At 38.3% G+C, this 25,309-nt stretch overlaps 2 protein-coding genes across 2 annotated transcripts in view; one reads left to right on the top strand and one right to left on the bottom strand.

Annotated features, from left to right (window-relative positions):
• Nucleotides 1-755: 755 nt before the first annotated feature.
• On the bottom strand, nucleotides 756-7,897 carry pigt (phosphatidylinositol glycan anchor biosynthesis, class T). The gene is made up of 11 exons (XM_032572073.1): nucleotides 7,471-7,897; nucleotides 6,533-6,710; nucleotides 5,808-5,935; nucleotides 4,927-5,027; nucleotides 4,643-4,817; nucleotides 4,459-4,556; nucleotides 4,126-4,282; nucleotides 3,588-3,788; nucleotides 2,892-3,057; nucleotides 2,691-2,774; nucleotides 756-2,591 (listed from the first exon to the last, which is right to left on the bottom strand). Exons 1-11 carry the CDS (start codon nucleotides 7,856-7,858, stop codon nucleotides 2,342-2,344), a joined length of 1,926 nt encoding a protein of 641 aa, XP_032427964.1. The 5' UTR covers nucleotides 7,859-7,897; the 3' UTR covers nucleotides 756-2,341.
• Nucleotides 7,898-8,629: 732 nt separating this feature from the next.
• The window catches only part of phactr3a (phosphatase and actin regulator 3a), a 35,728-nt gene continuing 19,048 nt past the window's right edge, over nucleotides 8,630-25,309 (top strand). Inside the window, exon 1 of the mRNA XM_032572114.1 lies at nucleotides 8,630-8,932. Coding sequence (XP_032428005.1) covers nucleotides 8,830-8,932 — 103 coding nt within the window. The 5' untranslated portion in view covers nucleotides 8,630-8,829. The remainder of the gene's footprint in view (nucleotides 8,933-25,309) is intronic.

Here is a 25,309-nt window from a genome sequence, read left to right on the forward strand (position 1 = left end):
ATAAAATTCAAACCAAGAAGATGAGTCTGAATGTTGGTTTCTAAATTATTGGTCTTTCCTGGTCTCAGGTCTGCAAGAAGACTGTGTTAAGAAAATGGTGTTTCACTGTAGGTTTTTCTTACTTTGGGTATTATCAAAAGACCTTTCTCAAAAGACCCGAGGGACTAGGGACAGAATAAAACCATACCAAAACCAGCCAATGGTCCAGATGTTCACTGAGAGAAGTGCTGATGTTTTTAGTATCTTTCTGCTCATTATTTGCAGTTAATTGTGCTGCATGTGTTTTTTGTGCATCTCTTAAGAAGTTTTTCATGCTCCAGGATTGTCTCTGAAGTCTATCAAACTCTCTTTAAAGATAAACATACTTTGGCAGTAACCTGAATTTGCTTTTACTGTTGAGGACACATTATAAATCCATGTCGATTCCTGAAGAATACACCTGAAATAGTAACTTTTTAAAGACATTATTATGATTACACATTTTTGAAAAAAAGAGACTACACTCATTTGTTAGAAATTAAAAGTACAACTTCTTTTTTTTTTTATTATCCACTGATTATTGCAGCTTCTCTATGAATCCAATCCCAGTTTGTGACCAGTCGATGTTTCTGCTCTGGCTGTTGTGCACACGATCCTGGAAATATGACAGTCCACAGGTGACCTGAAATTGTTGTGCGTTTTCTGGAACATTTGTTATTTGTTTTGTGGCGTTCTGTTTGCTCCCTTGTGTAAAGAAATGAGGACACGCTGACCAGTTAAACAGCTGGAAATGTTTATCATCAAGAATGCCCTGGGGTAACAGTATTGGCACAAGGACCCAGCATCTTCTGAGTCATCAGATTACAGCTTGTTAACTTGGACATCTGTCCAGACAGCCTCACAGGAGTGCAATCAACATGGGGACTCTCTGGTTTGCAAAAGCTTTTCTTTCTTTAGTGCTTTGTTCACTTGTGGTCTCTGCATTAAAACCGAAACCTGGCAACTTTCACCATTGTTAAATTTTTGTGTTATCATAAAATGTTTTTCTTTTTTTATCTGTTTATTAATCCATGCCAGTCATTCAATTTTGCCAGTTTATTTGTCTAAAACCAGGTCACTGCCCAGAAATCTTCAAATCTTTTGCTCCGTGTGTGCATGATGATGACTGCATTGAAGAAGAGAAATGTTGTGTGTAGAATGGAAAATGTGCCCCTGCCATTTTGCGTAAGTCATGATGCAGTGTACAGTGAATCAAAAGTGCTGCTTCAACGGGTGTGATTACATTTGCACGCCAGGGGTTCCAGGTGAGACATGAACAAACTGCCAAAATTTCTAATTTACTCCCTACGAGCTGCAAATTATTAGAATTTTCGCTTTATGTTTCAGAGAAGCCAGGAAGTTGGCCCTATAAACAGTTCACGCCCTGGTGTTATAACTTCTGTGATCACGACGGTGACTGCCCAGGGGCTAAGAAGTGCTGTCCGACATCATGTGGCCGTGCGTGCAGACAGCCATGACACACATCGTTTTTGAGTCTCTTGCACTTCTTTAATACAATTTTCATGAACAAAAATGTCAAATTGATCTTCTGTCTGTGTGTATTTTTTTACTTTATGATGTGTTTTAATAGACTACGCAAATGATGATCTTATGCTTAAAAACACAGTTGAAATTGGAAACCAGAGGTTTGCGTGCACCGCATAAAAAGATATATACCTTTCGTTTTTCCTCACTGTCTGAAATTAAATCAGACCACATTTCTCGTTTTCAGAATTATCGAAACTATTTCTATTAAATTCCCCAATGATCAAAATGCTCATGTTGCATCCATAGTTCAGGAAGTTGACCTGACTGAGCAAAACCAATGTAATTTTTGGATTCAGAACATCTACTGGCTCTGAAGATATTGATAAATTAATTTCCCAAATATTCTTTCTCTAATTATTTTGGTGGTTAGCAAACAGAAACAATTTTGGTAATTCCAACAAACCTGAAACAAAATAAATCTGGTTTGATTTATCTTGAGACATCTTCTTCTAATAGAGGGTCAGAAACACAGCAAAAGTTCAACAGTAAAAATTGTTTTTTTAAAAATTCAGAAGCATATTAACAGGACCATATGGCAATATAATATATAAATGTTCTTGTTTCGGACACAAAAACACTTTTATAGTTAACTAGTACATTTCCCATGTACTTAAATTTAAAAAGCAACAAAAAAAAACTTCAAGTTGCCCTTTTTATGTACATGCATACCAGTGCTTGACTCAGTTCTTCCCTGAACATTAACGCCTTTGGGTTTCTTTTCTATTCTGTGAAGGACCTACTTCTGTAACAACCTAATGGATCCTCGGGTGCTTCCTCACAGAGGCGGCACGCCCCTCATCTTGCGGATAACGTTGGCTATTCGCTTGGCCAATCCTGGATTGGGTTCTTCTACCTGGAAGCTTCGGGTCAGCAGGTTGTACAGGGAGCCGTATCCCACGGCCACAACGGTGCACGTTAAACAGATAACATTGTAAGGCATGCTGAAGTCTGGAGTGGGCAGGTTCACCAGCAGAGGCTCTGTGTAGACACGTATGAAGTAGCTAGACTCTTCTTTGGTCGGAAAACTAGAAAGACAAGTGAAAACTGCGATTTTACACCCAAAGAGAAAACAAAAAAGCCAGGAAGACGTCTCTTAACATGCTAAGCAAAACAACTCCACTCACAAAGTGCTGAACAGGGGTTGCTCCTTTGTGATGTTTGTGTTCATGGCTACAGTACTTGGCACAAGAGCACTGACAACCGAAGACCTACAATTGAATGAGAAACATCTTAATCATTGAAAGGAAGCTGGCATCTGAAATATACGCTCATTTCTTACTTGGAGGACAGACTTATGACAGATGTAACAGGCAATGTGTTCATACCCGACGTAGAATCCGTGGTTGGGATCAGGCGTGTACTCGGTCCATTTGAGCAGAGCCCTCTCAAACTGCACTGTAACCTCGGTGACGGAGTGTGGAGGCAGCTGGACCAGCATCTCCAGCAGGTGGGGCCGCATTCGGTCTTTGGACGGCTGGTAGTGGATGTAACCTGGGAATAGAAGGGAAGTAAAAGGAGCAACGAAAACAGAATGTTAATGTTTGCACCAACCCCTTTGTTTGCCTGACAACGCATTCAATTACAGATAGTTTAAATAATTGAATGAAGAAATGATATAGAAGCTTGAGCAAACAAAAAAAATCTGCATGTAAATTATGTCACTTGACTCCAATGTACTATGGCATATTCAGTAATCTTCTGAAGACTGGAGGATAGAAATACACACTTTGTGTGTGTATGTGTGTATGCTTCTAGGGGCCACATGTGTAAACCAATTTACTATGTTAGGATAAATGTTGCAAAACATTGTTGTATATTTTCCCCTGAAAGTTTCTCAATTTAATATCGGTTCAGTTCCTGATAGACTTCAATATTTATATTTATGATAGACTTGAATATCGCGCTATTCTCAACATTTTATTTTAAAGGTAAAAGAATGTGGTCTTCCAAGGTTGATTTTGGCTGACAATTGTAATTTTGACATCTTAATTTCTAGTTCCATCTTAATTTCTAGCACTCACTGGGCTTGTTGTCCTTTCCCTTGCTGGTGACGGTCAGCGTGTGAACGTAGAGACGCAGATACCAGGGCACAGAGTCCAGCAGCAGCACAGGAAAAGATCTGAAGGGATGGTTGTTGTACATTAAGGTGTGGATCTCTCCGGTCTGCAGGCCGTACCCAGCAACGTAACGCTCGGCGTGGAGCAAGGGCCGAAGCATGTCGCCTGCACAAAGAAAGATGGCAATGATTTGAAACAGAGAAACATGCTAAAAAAATTTAACTGAAAGAAACCCGCTTTTACTTTGGCAATGTCAAGTGTACGCCTATTGGAATAGGGTGTAAAAATGTAGAATCTTATTTAATGTAACTGCTCAAAAATAGTTTCTGATGGGTTTCACTTCCAATCCAAAAATGACCGAACAATGTCAGGAAGAATGGCAAGCAAAAAACTCTGGCCTAGGTAAAACAAATTCACCCTCTTCTTCTGGTGTCATCAATTGCCAGCAGTAATGTTCAGCCAATCCAGCAAAGCTGCTTCAGCCATCACTTTTGTCACTCACCCTCTGTGGATTTCCAGCGAATCAGCACATTAAGGGAGCGCACAGTCCCAAAGGTGACTTGTTGGGTCAGATCGTAGATGGAAAAGGTCCGTCTGTCCCCCAACACCACCGCCTGGCTCAGCAGATGAGTAGCTGGACTGAGCTCAAACTGGTCCTCCTGGAGAAACAAAACCATCTGGTTTTTATATAAATTTAAACTAAAGGGGGAAAAAAAATGTCCCCTTCTGTCAGGTGAGTTTGAGACCACTTTGACAATTTAATTAGGTTCATCTCAGATGTTTGCATTGTTACAAAAGATATACAGATATTTAAAGTGGAAGAACAGAAAGCAACCTGAGGGTTGTCTGTGACGTCGATGTATATTTTACTGGAGGAGGCCAGCGGGCAGGCTTCAGTGAGGGTCCGGGAGAACATCTTAAACAAAGACCACTCTGAAGAGAGAAGTGAATACATTAGCAAAATTAGAGATACATAGTTAAGTTGTAGACAAATGCAGATAGAGCTGTCTTCTTGAGACCTCGTTTGCCCTGTCCAGAGGCATGAAGGTCAAACACCACATTCAGCGTCTGCCTCAGCTCCCAGGACGCGGTTTTGCACGGTCCGTCCTGACACACCGGCCGTATGTGCACAGCCTGGGAATGGAAACTGCTGTGGAAAAGTTTCTCCGACTTCAACAGCACAGCCAGACCGGCCTGAAAATATACAGGTGCCACACGGAGGGGGAAAAAAAAAAAAGTCGGTTGAACACCAAATCGGCACATAGACTGTCGAGACAGACACTGGCAAAAAAGAGGGATTCACCTTGGATCCACACGGCAACAGTTTTTTCCATGGAGTCAAGTTTTCAGTGCAGACAATTTCTCGTGGGAGGGTGGCGTAGCGAAGGAAGCGGTGGTCTGTACCTTGAATTTCAGCATAAACAGAATTTTAAGCAGTGAATTTTGAACAGAAGGTTTGATCAACGTGTACATTGTCCAGGATTTCTTTAATGAGTCAGATCTTTTTAGAAAACCTAGACAAAAATGACCTGCATGAAAACTAAATACAAGAGAGCTTTAAAAAAAAAATGGACCATGTAAAATAATGTGGACACATTTATGTCATATTAAAACAATACATATTCTAAACTGTGCTGATGATTGATTGCAGCTGAATAAGAGAAAACAAGGCCGAAAGATGCTTACTTATAGTCTATAAAAATAAAATACGTGAGTTAGATATATTTCTACGACACACAATGATAGGATATGATATGATATGATATATGATATAAGAAACAGACGGACTGCACCAATCAATGGAGAAGTACTTGAATGCACCATTTCTTCCTTGACTGCTGACTAGCAAGTGGAACTCTGAAGAACCTGAATAGTTTTTTATTGACACTGAAACTAAACACCAAAACTCAAAACCCAAACTTTATCAGTGTTCTATTTCTTTTTACTTCAAGCATTTTACAATCTACTATTGGAAATTGCTGTTTTTGTAATGAAAGTCACCCTAATGTGCAGTATATTTGTCTCCTGGATTTCTGCATCTTTCTCTCTTATAAATACCTAAGGAGGAGCTGGCAATGAATAACAGTAACATGTCATTAGCAATCTTAAGTTTCATTCAGTATAATGTATCATAAGAGAAATTTGTAGAATGCAAAAATAAAGACTGAGAATGCTTTGCTGTACCATTGGCAATTCCCAGGGGTTTGAAGGAGGCGCTGGGCTGAACAGTGTTGGTGGAGTCAATGAAGTTCAGTGAAGCACAGAAGATGCCTGACAAAACGTTTGTCAGCTCCTTCCATGTGGCATCCACACTAAAAAGGGAGAGAGAAGGCAGAAAAATGATGCATAACAATACATAAACATTAACGTCAAATATATGTGGAGCCATCTTAGCTGATCAGAAATGTATATACAGTACAGACCAAAAGTTTGGACACACCTTTTAATTCAATGAGTTTCCTTTATTTTCATGACTATTGACATTGTAGATTCACACTGAAGGCATCAAAACTATGAATAAGATGTGGAAATATGCACTAAACAAAAAAGTATAAAACAACTGAAAATACCTCTTATATTCTAGTTTCTTCAAAGTAGCAACATTTTGCTGTGATTACTGCTTTGCACACACTCTGCATTTTCTTGATGGACTTCAAGAGGTAGTCACCTGAAATGGTTTTCACTTTCACTAGGTGTGCCCTGTCAGGTTAATAAGTGGGATTTCTTGCCTTATAAATAGTCATGAAAATAAAGAGAACCCATTGAATTAGAAGGTGTGTCCAAACTTTTGGTCTGTACTGTACTTAAAACAAATGCTTATTTCAAACATTTTTTTAAATCTTATTCCACAGATATAGCCCTGTTAAACAAGCTGTAACACTTTGTAGCCATCAGATGGCAGCACTCACTCTGTCACAGTGTCCTGAAACCAGACCCAGAGTTCAGCTCCTGGAGGGGATGGGAGGTAGGGCTGCCCCCACTGCATGGTCCTCCAGTAGCCCTGTGTGAAGGAGATGTGCAGCTCTCGCACGGAGAACTTGGAGATGACCTGACCCAGAGATTTGGGGAACAGCCTGTAGTGGGACACTGAGAAATGGAACCACGTATTTAGTATTAAGGACATTATTTACATGAAAGAAAATGTACGTGAGGAATTTGTGTTTTGCACTTTCATTTTTAAAGGTTTAAAAGTCTCTCTTTAATATCCACATTCATAAAGTTGTGCAAAAAGTATCATCTAATCTTCTCTTTAGCTAACATTTTGTGATCTTCTATTATTTCCAATACATAAAATTCACAGCTATACTGTCTTGTAAAGGCACACTTTAATAGCCTGAAACTGAACGCCAGTGTTGAGATGGGAAATCAGTGCAATCCAAACCAGAAAGAATATTTTTTCCAAAAGTCGCCTGTATCAAACTTTACATGACGTGTATTTCAAAATATGGCACCTATATGGCAAAAGTGTTCAGATTCCTTAAACCTTTTCACAATTTGTCATGCTAAACTACTCCTCAATTTATTTAGATTTGTAGTAACAGACTGTCACAAAGTAGAGCACGATTGAGACCAGGTGGAAGGAAAATGATTAAAATGTAATGTGAATAAGGTTTGACTGATAAGATTTTCTTTGCAGTGTAGGTGGCTGTTCAAGTTGTCCTTTTACAACAAATGTGTGATCGGTAAAAAAAAATGTGAAGTGGGCTTTGTTACTATACTGCAAGGTTGCCCCTTCTTTCACTGATCTTAAAACAAAACAAAAAAATCCTGCCCAGACTTACAGAGTCTGATCGATTCTGATATTACCTTCCACGCCTGTTTACTGCCCGCTGCCAAGACGGCTTACCTTTGCTTCCTCTGGTGAAGTCAGTCTCAAACACGGTGCGAAACTGGAAGCTAGCATAAATATCTCCGGAGTGCAGCGGTCTGACGACCAGCTCCTCCTGAAACTCGTCTTTGAGCGGCGGTGTTGGTGTCAGGACCGAATCGGGGACAGGTAAGTCCGGTTTGATCGCAGCAGCATCATCGGGAACTGTTTCGTCAACCTGGGTTGCTTCCCACCGCCTCTCCTCTGTCGGCTGCTTCACTGTTTCCGCCGGTGTTTGTGGATTATCAACCACACTGGCATGCTGTTCATTACCCGGCGTATGTTCTTCACTTATTACCACCACGTATAACGAATAAATAAATACAAGAAGTAACCAAGCGCAGCGACTACACCTGGGAGCTGCCATATTGCTACTGGGTAGGTGATTTACTTCCGCCTTCTAACGTCACGCATGGAACCAGCCAATAGACTCTTTCCATTTTGAGTCCCGTGACAGTGACTTAGATATGCTTTGTTTTAAGCAAAAATATTTCATTTAAGGGACCAGTTGCATTAAAATGCCTGTTGTAAATCTGTGTTTTGACTTTTGCAGAACTATGAATTTGTTCGGACGCCTCATTATTAAATTACGCTATATCACTATGCTAATTTTTCGGTAAGCATATTTGTAAAAAGACCAGCTTTTATTAGAATACCAGTAATTCGGAAAGATTGAATAAATATGAAAGAAATACAGACACAAATTGCCATTAATAATATAAAAACACAAGAGGAGGTTTATAATTTTTCATTAATATCTGCAGCAGGGCATATTATTCTGAACCATGTTTATTTATATACAGATTTTTAAAAAATGAAATTACACACTTTATTATTTAATCTACATTACATTACAACTGAATCTAGTGTGACATTAGCGTTCAGCTACTTAAAGCTTTGGACCCTGAACGTATGCATCATATTCTGGCTACTGTATGCTGTTCTAAGCCACCATAAAACATTCAATACAGAATTTGCAACGTCCTGGTGCTGAATATTTGATTGTGTCACTGGACAGGGATGGGCATCATCATCACCCCGCTGGTACCACCGGGGGCACATCCCCCCTCCTCAGCCCCTTTCCACATCCACACATCGTCACACACGGCCCAGTCGCACGCGCTCGCGCATTGCACGCGCGCACACATCCACGCGCGGTGAATTTCAGCCCAGCCATGGCTCCCTGGTAGATGCTCAAAGCGGCTGTTGTCAGAGCGAATTAAATCTCCCCTCCTCTCCTCTGCTCTGCTCCGCTTGCTGGTTTTCCTCCTGACCTCGCTTGCCTCCGCTCGGGTTTTTCAATATTTTATTCAGGATTCCTGCGCTGTCTTCTTCTACATGGCCACATCAGATGGACTAGACGGCTGTCTGCAGCGAGGCAGATCTCAAAGTGACCCGAACATACTCACGGAACCGGGCATCGATTTGTCTCACGGCACAGGTAGGATGAACGCGGCATTACGATGTTGTTTTTTTTAATATAGCATTTATTTTGTGTTCATTTATTATATTGTAGAATTATTTATTGTTTTTTTAGCGATGGAAAAAATGCTCTAACGCCCGCTGGGATGTCAGAACAGCCAGGACAATTAGCGCATATGCTTCCAACGCTGGATGTCGAATATTGACTGTAACAGCGAATCGTGGCGCTGCAAATTGAAAATTAATGTGCCATATCAGCGTCTGTGAACGGCTGCTATGCCTGGTCACATTATTATAAAGACGCCTGTAGCTCTTATAGCGCTGACGTGGATTCAAGTAGTGGGCTATTGAGGGTATTTAATATTATATCGACGTGAGGAGATTTCACTTATTTGCGGATTTTAAAAAAATAATAATTATAATAATAATTCTATTTTTCTTTGGCTGCAATCAGCCTGTCTGGATAGGGCATTTTGGGAGCATCACACAATCCGCATGCATGTGCGGTCCATGGTGCCAGGCTAAGCGTATTTGTTGTCTTATCTCTGCCTGTGCTGCTTGCCCAGTGTTATGGGGGGGTAAGCACGGGTCTTGGCTTTAGGTTTTAATGCAGTTTAAACCGGCACATGCACATCTCTGCATATTGACAGCACTGACAACCCTCCCCCCCCCTGCCTTCTCCTACTGAACTGATGACTGGTCAATGCCAGGCTTCCCCACATGATGCAGGCTATAGGTAGACCTACCCCCCCTCCCCCTCGCCACTCTTCCCTTCCGGGCTTTAATTTTAAAGAAAATATCAGGTGCTGCTTTCAGTGTGGAGTCCTTGTTTGTTTCCCCCGGGGCCTGTTTGTCATCCTCTTGAATGTGGTATAGAGCTAATGAAATGATCTTTCATTAATAACAGATAACGAGTGGTGCCTCTGCACTCCTGCTGCAGATAATGTGCTTCCTCTATCAGCTTCCCATTCTTAATTCGTCCGTCTAACTCCTCCGAAAATGCATGGATTGATTTTTACGTAAGCACGAGGCTATTTATGGTCAATTTATGTGGGCTTGGAAAGGGCTTGTTGTTTCCTCCCACGTGGTGAGTTTTACGCACACGAAGAATGCTTGAGTGGATGATTCAGAAAAAAAAAAGCTATGCCTTTTCACCTTTCAGCTCATTTCTAACGAAGGCCACTCGACTGCACCTGCCTGCACTCGTCAGCTGGCCCAAGTGCATTTTCAACGGACCCCCGGCTGAATGCGGCCCTCCCAAGGATGGTTTTAATTCACACTTATGTGAATGTGATGATGTCACAGCGGGTCTTTGACACACCTGAATAAACAACACAGTGGCTCGGCAGATCCGCCACGCAAGTGACGATAGCCGTGCAGTGAGATCAGCCTACGTAGACGACAGTGTGTGCAAATGCAGTTTTGCGACGGAAATAAGAGCAGGATGACTATACCTTTGTGACAGCAGAGTACAGTGTCAGCGTCTGATGACCTGAAGTACTCACAACATGACCCAGCTCTCCTCTTTGTAAGATCATCACTGCACCAATGTCTGGGGCACCAGTCTTTGCCAAAGGATTACTTTGGCAAAGACTGCACTTTTCTCCTTTTACAGTGCCTCACGCAGCTGCAGAGGAGAGGCTGACACTGTATTCATCCCCTGACTCAACACTGACGAGAAGAGTCAATAGAGACAAGTAACAGCTGAACATCCCACAGAATCGGAACAATGTTGTCTTAGAAATAGTGATAACAGGAGACTCCCACTGAGTTGTCTCCAATAGTCCAGTCCTACTTTTTTTTGGTATTATTTACTAAGAATGCCATTTTTAGTTCAGTGTGTTTGTATGCTCACCAGCCACTTGTTCAATTGCTTGATAACACTAATACCAAATTTGGCCAATCTCGTACCAGGAAGTCGGTGCAGTCAGACACGTTGACGTGATGAAGACAACTTGCTGAAAATGAAGCCAAGAATCAGTATAGTGGAGAAAGGAGATAAAATGGGGATAGTGAGCTCTCAGGTCTACAGAAAGTGGCATAAGAAAGAGAAAATATCCAGCAAGAATGGCCAGACTGCTTTGAGATGAAGCAACAATAATTAAAACAAGGTATGCAGGGTAACAACTCTAAACATTAACCTCAAAGCAGATGGGCTGCAGAAGATCACATCGGGTGGCTCTTCTGTCAGTTAAGAACAGGAAACAAAGGCTACAGTTCACAAAGGCCCAACAGAATTGGCTAATAATAGATGCTGCTGGTCCAAAAACTCAACTTCACTTATTCAACTTCAACATTCAGATTCTAGGGTTAGATTTAACATGAAAGCGTGGATCTCTCTTGTATCATTTAACTGGTTTACAGTTTGGGTCCTTTAGAAGCAACTCAGCATCATTTAAGTGGTCCAGCTTCCCTGATTATTGCTGCGGATCATGCTGGTCCATTTATAACTGCACGCAGCCATCTTCTAATGTCAACTTCCATCAATACACAGTTAAGAAGCTCCGATCGTCTCAAACTGGTTTGTTGATCATGACGATGAGCTCCCTGTATTCCTGTGAATGCTACCTTGTCAAGATTGACCAAAATCTCTTGGGAGTTTTTCTATAACTTTGTTTAATCTATTGTAAGGAGAATTTAGGCAGTTCTGAGTACAAAATCAATCCAACCTGGTACTGAAGTGCAGTTCTGGTTTGTTCCCAATAAAGTGGCCAGTGAGTGTATGTTCAAAAGAAAAGTTTTCGGGGCGTGCCGTGGTGGCGTAGGGCGTAGCGCGACCCGTATTTGGAGGCCTTGAGTCCTCGACGTGGCCGTCGCGGGTTCGACTCCCGAACCCGACGACATTTGCCGCATGTCTTCCTCCCTCTCCTTCCCTGTTTCCTGTCAGCCCACTATCACATAAGGGACACTAGAGCCCACAAAAGACCCCCTGGGGGGTAAAAAAAAGAAAAGTTTTCAATGAACCACACAGAAAAACAAAAAAGAAAGAAAAACAAACAGGTATAATTAAAATTTCACATTGCTCATTCTGAGACATCCTCATTTAACTTTTTGTCAATGTAAGTGTTGCACTGTAACAAATTGTTTAGTCAGTTCATTTCGACAACCACCTCTTGGATTCACCTGCTAATAAAATGTCACTTTCACTTGAAGATCCACTTAGTCATTCCAGAGTGAGGAGGGAGTAATGGGGTGGAGAGGACACCTTGAAGTTTTGTAGTCAGAAAATCTGTCCAGGGGCAATGGATGGTTTCTTTCTGTTATTTTCTATTCAGTGAAATAACAGAAAGCTGATCCTAGCTAGATAAAAAAGAAAGAAAGAAAGAGCTTAAAGAGTCCTTAATAACAGAAATATCAACTCTAATTTCAAATAAAGACATAGTCGGATTTTGATTAATATCAATTACCATTTCATTATTATGGAGCTACTGTAATAATAGTCAAGTTTTTAATTCTGGTTTTGTACTTAGTGTTATTTTTTATTTGTGTAACTGTGAACCTAAGTTTGTGAATAAAGTTTGAGAATGACAATGATGATGATGATGAATTATGCCTTGGGAAAGTACATTTTGTAAATCATTGGGTTTCTAAAAGTCTTTTAAAGTCTGAAAAAGTAATGTTATGTATGAGGATTTTCTTATTATTCCATTTATTTCATGGAAGCATGAAACAAATTGAGTTTTCAGATTTCATTATTTAAAGACTGAAGTCAGAATTTCACACGCTGGTACAAAAACAGCGGCCAGTTCATTGCTTCATGGGTCTTTCAGCTGTTTATTTTGAAACTTAAAAAATGAAGGTTCATGCATCACAAACAGTGACTGAATAATCTGTGTTTTGCACAAGATATTCCAGATGTATTAAAGTTGTCTGATTTTGGATTTTGTAAATATTTTATGCTCAAATATCCAGACTGTTTTGAAAGGAATAATAAAAAAAAAAATTAAATCTGGAAACTGTGAAATGGAAAAACATTTTGAAAAAAGTTGGGGGTTTTTCTTCATAGAAGAAGAGGGAAAGAAAATGAGAAAATCTTTTTTTTTTTTTTTTTTTTTTAAAACGCACCATAATAAAAAAGAGTTGGTCACTTTCCACCCAAATTCAAGACCCACTGATGATCAGTATGTTTCAGGCTTCATCTTCGTCCAGTGGTCACATTGAAACCAAAACAATCCTGTTAGACCTGACGTCAGAAGAATTTTGGGAAACTGCAGGTGTAACACGAGCCCCTGCGAAAATTAGACAGAATCAAACCTTTTGAATGGTGGGTGTTCTTACTTGTATGCACAGGTCCCTCTTTCTGATCGTATCCATTCCGCCCACTGTAAGTGCTGAATAATTCAGTTCTGGTTTGATGAGTCTATCATGCCCTTTCTGTTCCAGCCTTATATGCCTTTATCTAAGATTGTCCTTGTGCCAAAGGTGCATTGAAACAGATCCTTTCAGCGTTATCACTAAAGATCTCATAAGCTTACCTCTGCCTTTTGTACAGACAATGCATATGTAATGCACATCAAGTTCAAGTTTGACCACTGTGAGCATTTTGAACTAAGAGTCATCGGTCTTGATTCCTTTGAGGACTCAACTGGACAGAGCACAACTAATGGATCATTTTTATTTGCATTGGCCAAGTGCTAGTGCCAACTTTAAATTGATACATGTCACCCATATCCAAACTCACTTCTGCTTATGAAGGTAGACTTTGCCTCACCTCAGATTAGAGCTTTTCTTATTCACAATCCCTGTGTTACAGTCAGACATTGATGAGTAAATGTGAGAAATTATGAGTCAGCCTTATGTAACATTCTCTCAGTTTAGCTTTCTAAAATGTACAATATGAATGTATACAAAATAGGATTAGGGACACAAGAATGCCTTACATAAGTAGTAATTTAAAACTCCCTTTTGGATAATCTTAATGTGTTAGTTTGGGTTAAAAATATAATAATAGGGCTTTGCTTAGTCTCGTTGCAGTATGTGAACTAAACAACTAAATGCTTTGCTTTACAGTAGAATATCTTTTCAATAACACCTAGGATTAGCCAGTCGAGGTGCCTAGCTGAAGAAGTGGAGCTAAACAAGGAAAAAGGAAAAGCCATTTAATCAGAAATTGTAACTTTAACCTGATAGTTCTGCTATGCAGAAGAACAAACATCTTGTCTATCCTGTCATGGTGCAGTAAAGTACCTTTAATGATGCTGAAGAGGCAGATAAAAAGTAGGAATTAGATCAGTATGTGGTCTTCTCTGTGGTTTTGAAAAAGGAGATAAAGTTTTATTCTTAGCTGAAGACAAACATTTTCAAAAGAAAAAAAAGTCAAGGTCCATCTACTATCAACACTTAATTTTACCTGCTGCCATGGTAAAATTAATATTATTTTACAGTGGCAGCATATTAATATTATAGCATTCAGAGAGAAAACATTTTATTTGATTTTAACCTTAGTAAATAGGGTAATATACTGTAGAATCTTCCTTTGTAATACTTATAACCTTGCTTAAAAATATATGTACTCCTTTGGAACTCTTTAGTGTTTTTAAGCATAACAACAATAAGTATTCTAATTTTTTATTGGCAATTTATGTGAAAGTCTAATATAAAGTGGCACATGAGTGTTACAAAGAAGAAAAAATGATTCGTGTTTATAAAATGTTTAATGAAACACCTGAAAAGCACATTTATATTTGCCCCTCTTTACTCTGATACCCATTAGTTAAGATCCAGCGAAACCAAATTAACTTCAGAAGTCATTTTGATTAATTTGAGTCCTCTAGTGTGTGATTTAACAAACTCTAAGGATGATCTGTGAAGGCATCAGAAGTCTGTTAGAGAACATTATGATCACCAAGCAACCAAGGAGAAAGTTTAGGATAATCCAGACCTAAATTCAACATTTAAAAATTGAAAAAGACGATGTCCACAGATACTTAATTAAACTGCACACAAGTTTTGATTAGAAATATACGCATATCTGAATGTGTCTAAAGTCTAATTAAGACTTCAGTGTTAAGTGGCAAAGACACTCCACAACGGAGTCATGACTTCCTAATCACGGTCAGCTTTGAGGAAAATGGGACTTATCAGTCAAGATCACTTGCTGCAAGTAGCCACTGGTGAACTATTCAATCTCCCATCCATGAAGAGAAGAAAAACAATCAGCCAGGCAGAGTCTCAGAGTAGCATCTTGGTGTCCAAGGAGCATTTAAAGAAACGTACACTCACCCAAAGCCAAGTTGTAATAGTCGATCTAAATGGAATATTCTCCTGTGCTGATAGCTTTGTGGTTTTGTGTTAACTTATGGGTAAGTGATTTTAAGTATTCATTATATTTTGCCTTTGGGAAAGTTATGGGAAAAATCAGCATTAAGAATTACAGCAGAGATTAAGAAAATTTCTGATATACAAAAAGTTCACCTTTCATAATTTTGAAAAGATATTCTAAGAAAGAATGATATTTTAACAGATCTTTTGGTTTCACTCCGTCTCCAACAACAACAAAAATACTTAATGATTTAGTAGTTTTCTTCTCTTTGGAAAAGGTTAAAGAAAATTGGTCAGCACTATTTCTGCTGTGACTCATATAGTGGGACTGATAATGTTGACATTTCAGTGAAACTTACTGAATAGATGACAACATATTATTTAAAATTGTTATTCAGTCTTCGAAAAGGCATTTTTTGAGAATAATACAATTTTTCAGTGTAGTATTTTTTTATCTGTTTTTTAAATTTTGTTTGACTTTATTAATTTTTAATCCTTTTATAAAGGCTTTCTTGTTTAGTCCAGGTATTTTGCTGTTTCCAACAGTTATTGATTTATTGTCTTAATCTGTACATTTTTTAAAACTATAGTTTCTTCTTTTACAGATTATTCTTTGTAAAGTCGGAAGAAATGTTGGAGATTTGCGTAACCACCATTAAAAGATCTGCTTTCTCTAATAAGCAGTTCACATCCTTGTAATATTAATTAATAAAGACTAAAAATAAAAACATTTAGTATGATAAGAATAATATACCCTGAGACAATAAGGGTTTACTCTCATTACTTTGTCTACAAATTCATAAAAATATGAGTATGACTGGGATTTGGATTTTTCTCTGAACTTTTTTCTAATGTTGGTTTCTTGATATCATTAATAATTATCGTGGTGATCTTTAGAAACTTGTTTAAATCCTGTTATCATGTGATGTTTAGCAGTAAAGTCTTCTACTGTTAAACTAGAGTAGCTAAGTTCTCTTTCTCTTGCTCTGACAGTTTGCAGTGTTGGATTTACAGTAAAAAGCAGGAATAAAAATATGGAAGATTCTGTTCCCTTCCCATTCCTGATAGATTCATGCAGTAAATTAGAGGAAAGCATCAATTTCATATCTTTGGAGTTCAGCTCTGTTAACTTTACACACTTGCAGCACAGCCTCACACGTTACTGTCGTTTGACCTTATCTTATGATCATAAACACTAAATTCTTGTGTTTATAACTGAAAAACGTCAAACTTATTAGCTGATTGATTCTGTTTTGTTGAAATTAGGCCAATGGAACAGCAGTAATTCCTCCTAGTCAAAAAAAAGCAAAAAACTCCTCCTCATCTTGGGGTGTTTGAAGATAAGACGCCGCTTTGGGCTGTGCTCTGTGCGGATTCCCTTGCTGTCCTCCTGTTGTCCGTGAAAACGGAACAGAAAAATGACAACAGCCAACGTCCCGCATCGCGCTGCGGATGTGAGAACAGATTATGCTTTTTGACGAGCCATGTGCTGCTAGGGCTGTTGTTTGCATGCCCACACCTGTGAATCTATGTGCTTTTCTGGCTTGCGAATCCGTCTCCAGAAGAAAATGGCAATCTTGTGCGGACTGAGAAATTGAAAAAAAAAAAAAAAAAAAACGCACAAATTATCAGTCAGAATGTGCTAGACGATAACAGGCAAAGACAGCAAACAGAAAGCGCTTGCTTGATGCACAAAGACCTTAGCAGCCTGGAACACCTGGGAGATATCCTGGTGTAAAAGCAGCATGAAATGCAGCTATTTAGCCTCTAAAGGCTGAGGTTAAATGAAGTTTAAGGAGTTGCAAGCCGGATGATGTGAAGGGTAAACTCCTCCTGACGTCTTCGGTTCAGTGGGGGCATGTTTTGCAGAAAGGCAGGCAGGAGAAAAGGACATAAGACTGAATGAGTGAAATGAAGGAGAGGAGGAAATGAGAAGGTGGCAGCTTTTTTTTTTTTTTTTGAAGGAAAGCCAAGATCTTATCCTAATTGCAAGCTAGCTGCAGTGAGATGATGGATCGTCTATAGAAAAACAGGAACAAAGATGCAGTGGATGTGTGTTTCTCGCGTCCTTTAAGACTGCAGGAGATTCAGGACCAGGATGAATAAAAAATTAAAGATGTTAATGAAGGCTTAGGATGCCGTTAAACAGTCGGAATATTTTTTTATTAGTTATTTTCTATTCTTTCAAGCTACTGTTCAAACCCCTTATTTTTTTCAGTATTGTGTCAAGCACAATTGTAGTCTAATATTTGTAGGTATGTCACATAACATTGCAATTAGCTCCATTAATAAACAAGAAAACAAACGTGCAGAGACCTGTTTGTTAGTTGATTAGATTTAGTTAGGTTTTAGTCTTCAGTGCATTCAGTCAAGACTGAATAAAGACAAATTTTCTTAATAAGAACTCCTGAAAAATATTTTAGTAGAAATGGAAACTTAAAAACGTTAAAAGTGCCAAAAGATAAGACGTATTTTCTGCTAATGTTAACTTTTTCTTACTGTTAAATTCTAATTTTGGTCATCTCCATTATCACATCAGATATTTGTTCTATTAAAAGCCTAAAGATGTTTGCAAAGTAAAAAAAAAAGTTTAAAAAGCACAACAGAGAAGTGTGTATGAAGCGCTACACAGATTCAGCACAAACAATACAATAATAAATGAGGTAAAACTGAAGCCATTACCACTGAAAACTATCACAGACAAACATAAAATTGTAGTGATAGTAAATTAATAGCTGAATATATTGTTCAAGAATGAAAACAATCTCCTTCAAACAAATTTTTCTTGCTTTTAAAATAAATAAATAATAATGTTTTGTAAAAGGTGTTGATATGCTAGATTAGTAGCGTAAAATATTGATAGTCAATTTGCTTTTATTTAGTTTTTGCAACCAAAAAGGTATGTGATGCATTTTTTTCCTCTTTCAAAATGGGACATAACATGCTCCCATCTTGATATAATAGTTTGTTCTCCACATTTCACACATTTCATCCATATGCAAACGCTGGATGTCCACAGTTGTATTTGATATGGCTACTTTAGGCTGTTCAATGATTGTCTGTGTTTAGCTGGGAAGCTTGTTGTTAAAAATGTGACTTTGTTTTAGTCACCTCCTGTGCAAATTTAGCTTAAGCAAAGTTGTTGGAAAGCTTGTTTGATCAACCCCATTTCTTTTAGTCATTTCTAGTTACATTTTCTCTATTGAGATATTTTCTAATGATGCTGTTAGGGTTATCTCTGAATAATAAATCAGAAAGTCTTGATTAGACTCCTGGAGGTGATGGTGATGTGTTGAGCTGCAAAATAAAAAATAGTAATAATAATAATAAATCTTTGAAAATGGTGTTTACAGCATTGTAAAGTTGCCACAGTAAAGACCGTCCTTAAAATAGATACCTGCTGGTTCCTCCTACCAAAAATATGACGTATTGCACCGTCACACCTCTTCAAAGCCTCAGCATGTTTCTCTCCTTCTAAATCAGCCACACTGAGTCAAAGAAAATGTGAGGCCAGAGGAAATTCCCCTGCCTCATCAAAGCTGAGCACCTTTGTCTAGAACCTCCCAAAAATAATAGAAGACAGACACCAAGGAGGGAAGGAAACTAAAAACGAACAGGGTAAACTACACACAGCATATGTAGGGGCTGTCCTCGTGACTGAGTGTGTTGTCAGAGAGATGGGGAGACGGTGAAATGTGGTTTTAGGCCTTTGTGTTTATGTTTAGTAGCCACTTACAGTGCAGTGTTACTGAGCAGTTCTCTCAGGGCCTCTCCGGAGCAAGAAAATGAAATACATAATGCGCCCCAATCAAATAACGGCACAAGAAGGAATAGAGTCATAAAAGGAAATGAAGTCAGACTTTTCATTGAAATGTTCCACTCACCGTGTCTGAGTTGTGAAGATAAATGAGAGGGAAGGATGGAGAGACTTTGGCTGCATTCACTTTTTACTACAGTCTGTCTCTGGCAACTCACTAACTTCTTAGAAGACGTTTAGACGGAGCTCAGAAGTTACAGTGTTTAAAGCCACTTCTCAACAGACAGGCCTTAGAATCGACACAGACAGACTGACACTTAGAAAACACAAATGCTCATTATAATAATAAATAACAATTTAATATAATAAAATCTTCACATCAGACACTGAAAAAAGGATTTGATCACTAATGCAGCTTTTAATACATGATGCACTGTACGCCGCAGAGGTTGAACATTTTTAAATTCAGCTTTACATACCTCTGTGACCTTCACAATAATACGATGTGTAAAGAAGATGCACAATATTCAGCTGACACGCAACGAAAAAAGACTATTTAGTTATAGTAATTATGTAGAAAGAAAAAAACAAACCACTCTAGGCAATGTTAAAAATAGATTATGTCTCAGTGAGCCTTCGTTTAAAGCAATTTAGGTGTATTACATATTGTTTAATAAAGGTGTGTAAACAGCCAAAACATAATATATAATGAATATCTATAAAATATGAATATCTATAAAAGCCTATGAGTTAAGTACATTTATTTTAGGAACTGAACATTAAGAAATAATGATAATGTAGTGCCTCATTTATTTGAATGCCTAAATATGCCCAGTATAATAATTGTTATGAAATCTTTTTTAAATGACACTTTATTATCTTACAGTTGATTAGAGCTTTTCTTATGTGAAGACGGTCTTACCATTTTCATCGTATTTCCTGTTTTTATGTCTGTCAAATGTGGGGAGGTAACAGAAAGCAAATGTGCTGCCTAAAACTTTACTTTCACTGAGACGCCTCTCTATGTTTTTAATCAGTTTTAGTCTGTAAAAATCCACAGAGCAAAAGCAAGGACATGTGTGTTTCTGATATTTTAGGATGTTTTGTTTAAGCCAGGCTATATTGAGTCCTAATAATCCCAAAAATGTACATTTAGTTAGCAAAAATCAGCAGCATTAAATCTCAAGTTGATGAGCTCTTGATGAGATCTTCCCATTTCATTGAAGCATTCCGCTAAGTTGGGACATAACTCTGATTTTTTTTGTCTTAAAATAAAACATTTTTTAAACCATTTGTCAGAAAATTTATTCCGAAAGGTTTTGAAATGTGTCATAATTTATTCACAATTTAAATGTCTAACAATGAATATTTTACGACAGGAAATATTTTTTCGGTCCCTTCTAAAAGTAAAACCCTGACCTGGGTGTTTCATGTCAAGACTTCTGTTCTTGTTAAAATGCAATTAAGAACAAAGCTAAAGCCAAGTAATATGAACAAATAAAATTATATATATATATATATATATATATATATATATATATATATATATATATATAGCTAAAGAACAGGGTTTCAGAGAGGGTCAGAATATCCAGAGAAGCATGGTTTTGCTTCAGCACTGTGGACAGCTCCAACGGTTCCGCTGCAGCAGGCTGCAGCAGCGTGCCGAGCCGTGGTCTGTGTACTGATACGCCTGTCCTGGATCACAGATGCCTTGACTCATCCTGGCCCTTGATCTGCTGGGAAACAGGCCCAGTTTTTTTCTTTCCTTTATTAATTTCTTTCTTTATTTATTAATTACTTTCTCTCTTTCTTTATTCTCTTTCCTTCTTTCTTTCTTCCTTTCTTTTTTTCTTTCTTTCTTTTTTTGTGCATCAATGACACATTAACAAGGAAAGTACATTGTGCAAATCTGGACACAAAATCCATTTAATTTAATCTACTCATATGCAGCGGAATCTATACATTCCAAAAATGCAGACCCAATTGCATTAAAAGCACTATAAAAAAGGCAGATAGGCCAGTTCAGAGTTGCTTATTATTTATGACTTTGGGCCCTTTTCTAAATGTCTCAATTAACATTGATTTATGATTTTTGCCTACTTCTGTTAAACTATTAGATAACCTATCAGCGGTCAAAGCAGTATTTCTGTGGCAAATGAGCGAGGAAGAAGACCAGACAAAATCTCTTCCTCTCTCTCCGTAGAGCTTTTACTACACATTTTACTTCAGGACAAGAGCTACATTTTTTATTCCAAAAAGAAGTTACAAAAACATTCTTGATATACTGTGATTTCATTTGGTATTTGAGTGACACAATGTGAATTTCACAGAAGTAAAAAATTTGAAAAAGCGTTGTATTTTCACAGCAAAACATGGCTTCAAATCCTTTAGGCTTCTTGGCTACAACTCAATGTTTTGGCTCCTTCCACAGAGTTCCTACTTGATAACTTTAGTCTCGCTCTGCTGATATGCTTTGGGTCAATGTCATGCTAGAAGATTAATTTGTAACCTTCCAAAAACATTTTCTACATGAGGAAGGAATTTTTTGCGTAGTTTATTGCTCTTTGTCTTGTGGACAAGTGTGCTTTACACACACAAACTGTTGAAATCAACACATTTACCTGAAGGTGGAAGACTTTATGACAACAGGTGTCCAAGAAATTTGTGAAACTCACTGAATGATCAAATATTATTTTTCCAATTGTACTTCAGAAGAATGTAAAAACTGATCAAGGGCTGGTGTCAAAGTCAATATTGCTCTTGTCAGAAGTTTAAAACTTAACAGGAAATGCTAACTACTGTTTGCAACATCGAAGACTAGGTTTCTTTTGGGTATTTTATGCATGCAAGTGCCATTCAACACATTTACTAAGTTGTGAGGGACCATCTCTCCATAGAGTAAACAGGATTATCTTTGTTATGGCTGTGTGAGAGACAAAGACAGTAAAGGCGAGGCTTGGCTAGCCTGTTGGATCTGCTCTAAGCACCTTTAGTTGTCATTAGCAACATTAGCAACATAAACTTGACATCTTTCAACATCTTTCCACCTTGCACTTTTCAACCATAATTTCAAAAAGCTATACACAAAATATAGTGTCATGTACTGTATGTATAACAGAAATTGTGTAGCTTTACTTTACTTGTTAAGAATTTTTCTTTTCAAGCAGATGTTTTGACTGTTTTGTTTGTGAGTCAACCATGTTGAATTTTTTCGCATCTGAACAGACAAAAAACAAAATCTTCAGATTTCCGAGGCTGAATTTAAACTTTTGTGGCTATTTTTGTTGATTTTCTTTTTTGACTCAGCTCTTTGAAATGCCTGCTTCTGAATTCAGATAGATTACAGGCAGCAGTGAAGGCATTTCTAAAGACTTATTGACCTTTTCATTACAAGGTGCAGCTGTTTGTTCTAAAGTATCCACACTTCTGTGACAGAAAAGACGCTGTTACTGTTTCTCCTGACCCCTGCACAGGTTTGGATAAAAACAGCTCTCCTAAAAAAAATAATAATAAATAAAATGAGGCACTCTATTTTCAACTCAGCTTCAGGATTCCCTAGAGGAGCTCCAGATTTGCCCACTCTACTGTATTCCCTGTTCTAGTACGAGTCATTGCTCAGGCTTTTAAATCACATTGTTTATAATGGATCCTGCGTGGCTGTGCATTTGAGGAAATCCAAATCTAAGCGGGATCCTTACCGTGTGGGAACTTGCTTTGAAACAGCAGTGCTAACACTTGTGAATCGCTCCTTTCCCCAGTACACCTTACATTACTCTGTGCTCTTCTCCCTTTGGATCGTTTTAACCGCTGCAGGCAAGCTGTCGGCTTCATCACCATGTGGTGACACTAAAACTTCTTAGAAAACCTGCATTTCTTTTCTGTTAATTTCAGTTGAACTCACACGCAGAATTTACTTTATCAAATAGTTCAGACCTGAGGCGATCCGGTGGAAAAAGAACAGCAATAAATTACACACAGCTGCTCACCCACCTGACTCTGCCACTTGAGTCTAAAAGCAGCCGTCTTAACCTCCGCTCCAGTAAAACCCCCTGTGCAGAAAATAGCAGCATCAGTTGCTTGTATGGAACCATGGCTTCTTGCATTTAAATCAGCTGTTATTTTGATACACTGGCTTTTTTATTTTCTGTGTGTGTGTGTGTGTGTGTGTGCGCACGTGCATGTGGCTGTGAAATCATCTAACACAAGGCTTCCTGATGCTTTTCAGCCAGCAGCCAAACAGAGTGTCATTTTATGATTAAGCCATCCCAGTAAAGAGGATTTGCAACATGCATGTCTGAAGACATAAAAGGAACTGAATGAGTCAGTATGAATCCAATCTTTTAATGTGAAAGACTTCAGAACATTACACAGCGTAAGGGCGAAGCAGGACTTCCATTACCTGACCAGAAGGAGCTTTCCCACAGAATAGGATGAAAGTTTTACTTTTAGGAGAGCAGGTTCTTAACATTTAAGGGTGGAAATTCTCCTGGATGTTTTTACGGATCTCCCTCCTCCCCTGGCGGTTGCTGTTCGAATGAAGTTTGGATGTGGGTTATGGGGAAACCACTTTTAGTCTGCACATTGTCAGCCCACTTGCTCAATATGTGTAAGTTAAAGATAGCATCTCTCTCTCTTTTATTTATTTTATTTTTTTTTGCTCAAAACGCTGGGGCATTTCAGTTTGTGTGAATCTGTCTGAGCCTTGGCTTTTCATATTGTGTGTGCTTCAGTACAAGAAGGGATGACAATTTCCATCACTGAATTTCTGAATTACTATCAGGATAAACAAAAACTTAATGGAAGCAACAGATCTTACATTGTGTGTTTTGTTTCATGTTGTTCTTTTAACATGTGCAACACATGTTTGAGACAAATACTTTAAATGAAGTTGAATCCCTGGAGCAAAAAAAAAAAAGCTTAGGAATTGATTTCTGGATTAATTGGACTATTTTAGGAACTGAGATATAGGTCATTTTATGGACGTACTTGCATTACATTAAGCACACATCACACAAGAAGACCTAAGTCCTAGATGTGGCGGTCGTAGGTTTGATTCCTCGATTCCATGGCCTGATGACCTTTGCCACATGTTTTTCCCCCACTTTCCTGTCTAACTACTCTCAAATAAAGGCTACCTGAGCTAAAAAAAAAATCCATTATTTGAAGTAAACGAAATGATTTGAGTAGGACTGACTTAAATGTGTCAAGTTAAATCTACTTAATAAGTTAAGTTAGATAAACGTACCTCTCCACAGTGTGTAATAATTTCCATTTGGTATTATTTTAAACTGTGTGAACCATGTTTAAAATAACAGGATCACCCCTTTTATTTGACTGAAGTTTATCATGGTCAGATTTAATAACCTATGCAGTTTTGATTTTTTTTTTTTTGTTGTTTTAAAGAGAGCATTCTACGAAATTGGCACCTTTTGTTTCTTTTTTTTTGTACTCTTTACACTTTATTACGTTACAACCACAAACTTCTACGTGAGACTCACAGAAACATGGTCTACGTAGAATCCCAGTAAAACAGATTGCAGTGTGTACCTGCAAAGCGACAAAATTTTAAAAGATGCTACAAATCCTTTTGCCAAGCTCTGCCATTATGAATAAAATCGAGCTTGTACCTGTTGTTGCTGCACTCATGTGTCCGTCCATCACAGCTCATGACAATCTGAACAGAGACATGCGGCCTTTCATCACAACATGACGCTTCTGTAGCCCTTCTAGATGATGCACCAGTAAAGCCACCCACTGAAGCTCATTCTCAACACCAGCATATGGTAATAAACAAGAGCTTCGGGCGTTTCCTATTGGCTGACAGCATGGCCAACATCATTTCTCTCCCTTGTTGCCAACAGCCCACATGCTGGTGTTTTGCACTTTGCCTGTGATCACTTTGATGATTTGGCGGCTTGACCTTTTGCAGACTCATGTAGCCTTACTCAATGACACTCGGGCTCCCTCAGCAATTAGTTTAACTCACAGACTTGGGAAAAAAAAAACTCCGAAGTTCAGCGAGGATGAACTTTCCCAACTAATTTGCCTTATTTTTAGATTCTTGATCAGGGTGCAGCGTCTTTATTAGGGTTAATTAGGCTCAATATTGGCCGACAGATTTCCTCCTTGTGTGAACAGGAAACTACTCGGTCTAGAGCCAAGAGTTGAACTTGAGTTGAGGGAATGTAGTTTCAAAATGTTTTTATAATCATATTTTTAATAATTGAATTGAAATTTAAAAAGAACACATATATGGAGTATATAGGAGTGAACCATAGAAAATGCTTTAAATGTCTGTAACTCAGATGTTGTTTTTTTCTGTTTCAAAGGAAAGTGGCATATGGAGGCAAAATGGCTTAAAGTGTGGAAAAAAAC

The sequence above is a fragment of the Xiphophorus hellerii genome, chromosome 1 (assembly GCF_003331165.1).
Source record: "Xiphophorus hellerii strain 12219 chromosome 1, Xiphophorus_hellerii-4.1, whole genome shotgun sequence".
NCBI classification, from domain to species: Eukaryota; Metazoa; Chordata; class Actinopteri; order Cyprinodontiformes; family Poeciliidae; genus Xiphophorus; species Xiphophorus hellerii.

Coding starts and splice junctions, on each gene's coding strand:
- pigt (XM_032572073.1), bottom strand. CDS start 7,858: ATGGCAGCTCCCAGGTGTAGTCGCTGCGCTTGGTTACTTCTTGTATTT. Junction 5,936..6,532: donor TTTCAGGACACTGTGACAGA/GTGAGTGCTGCC, acceptor CTCCCTTTTTAG/TGTGGATGCCACATGGAAGG. Junction 4,283..4,458: donor ACGTCACAGACAACCCTCAG/GTTGCTTTCTGT, acceptor TTGTTTCTCCAG/GAGGACCAGTTTGAGCTCAG.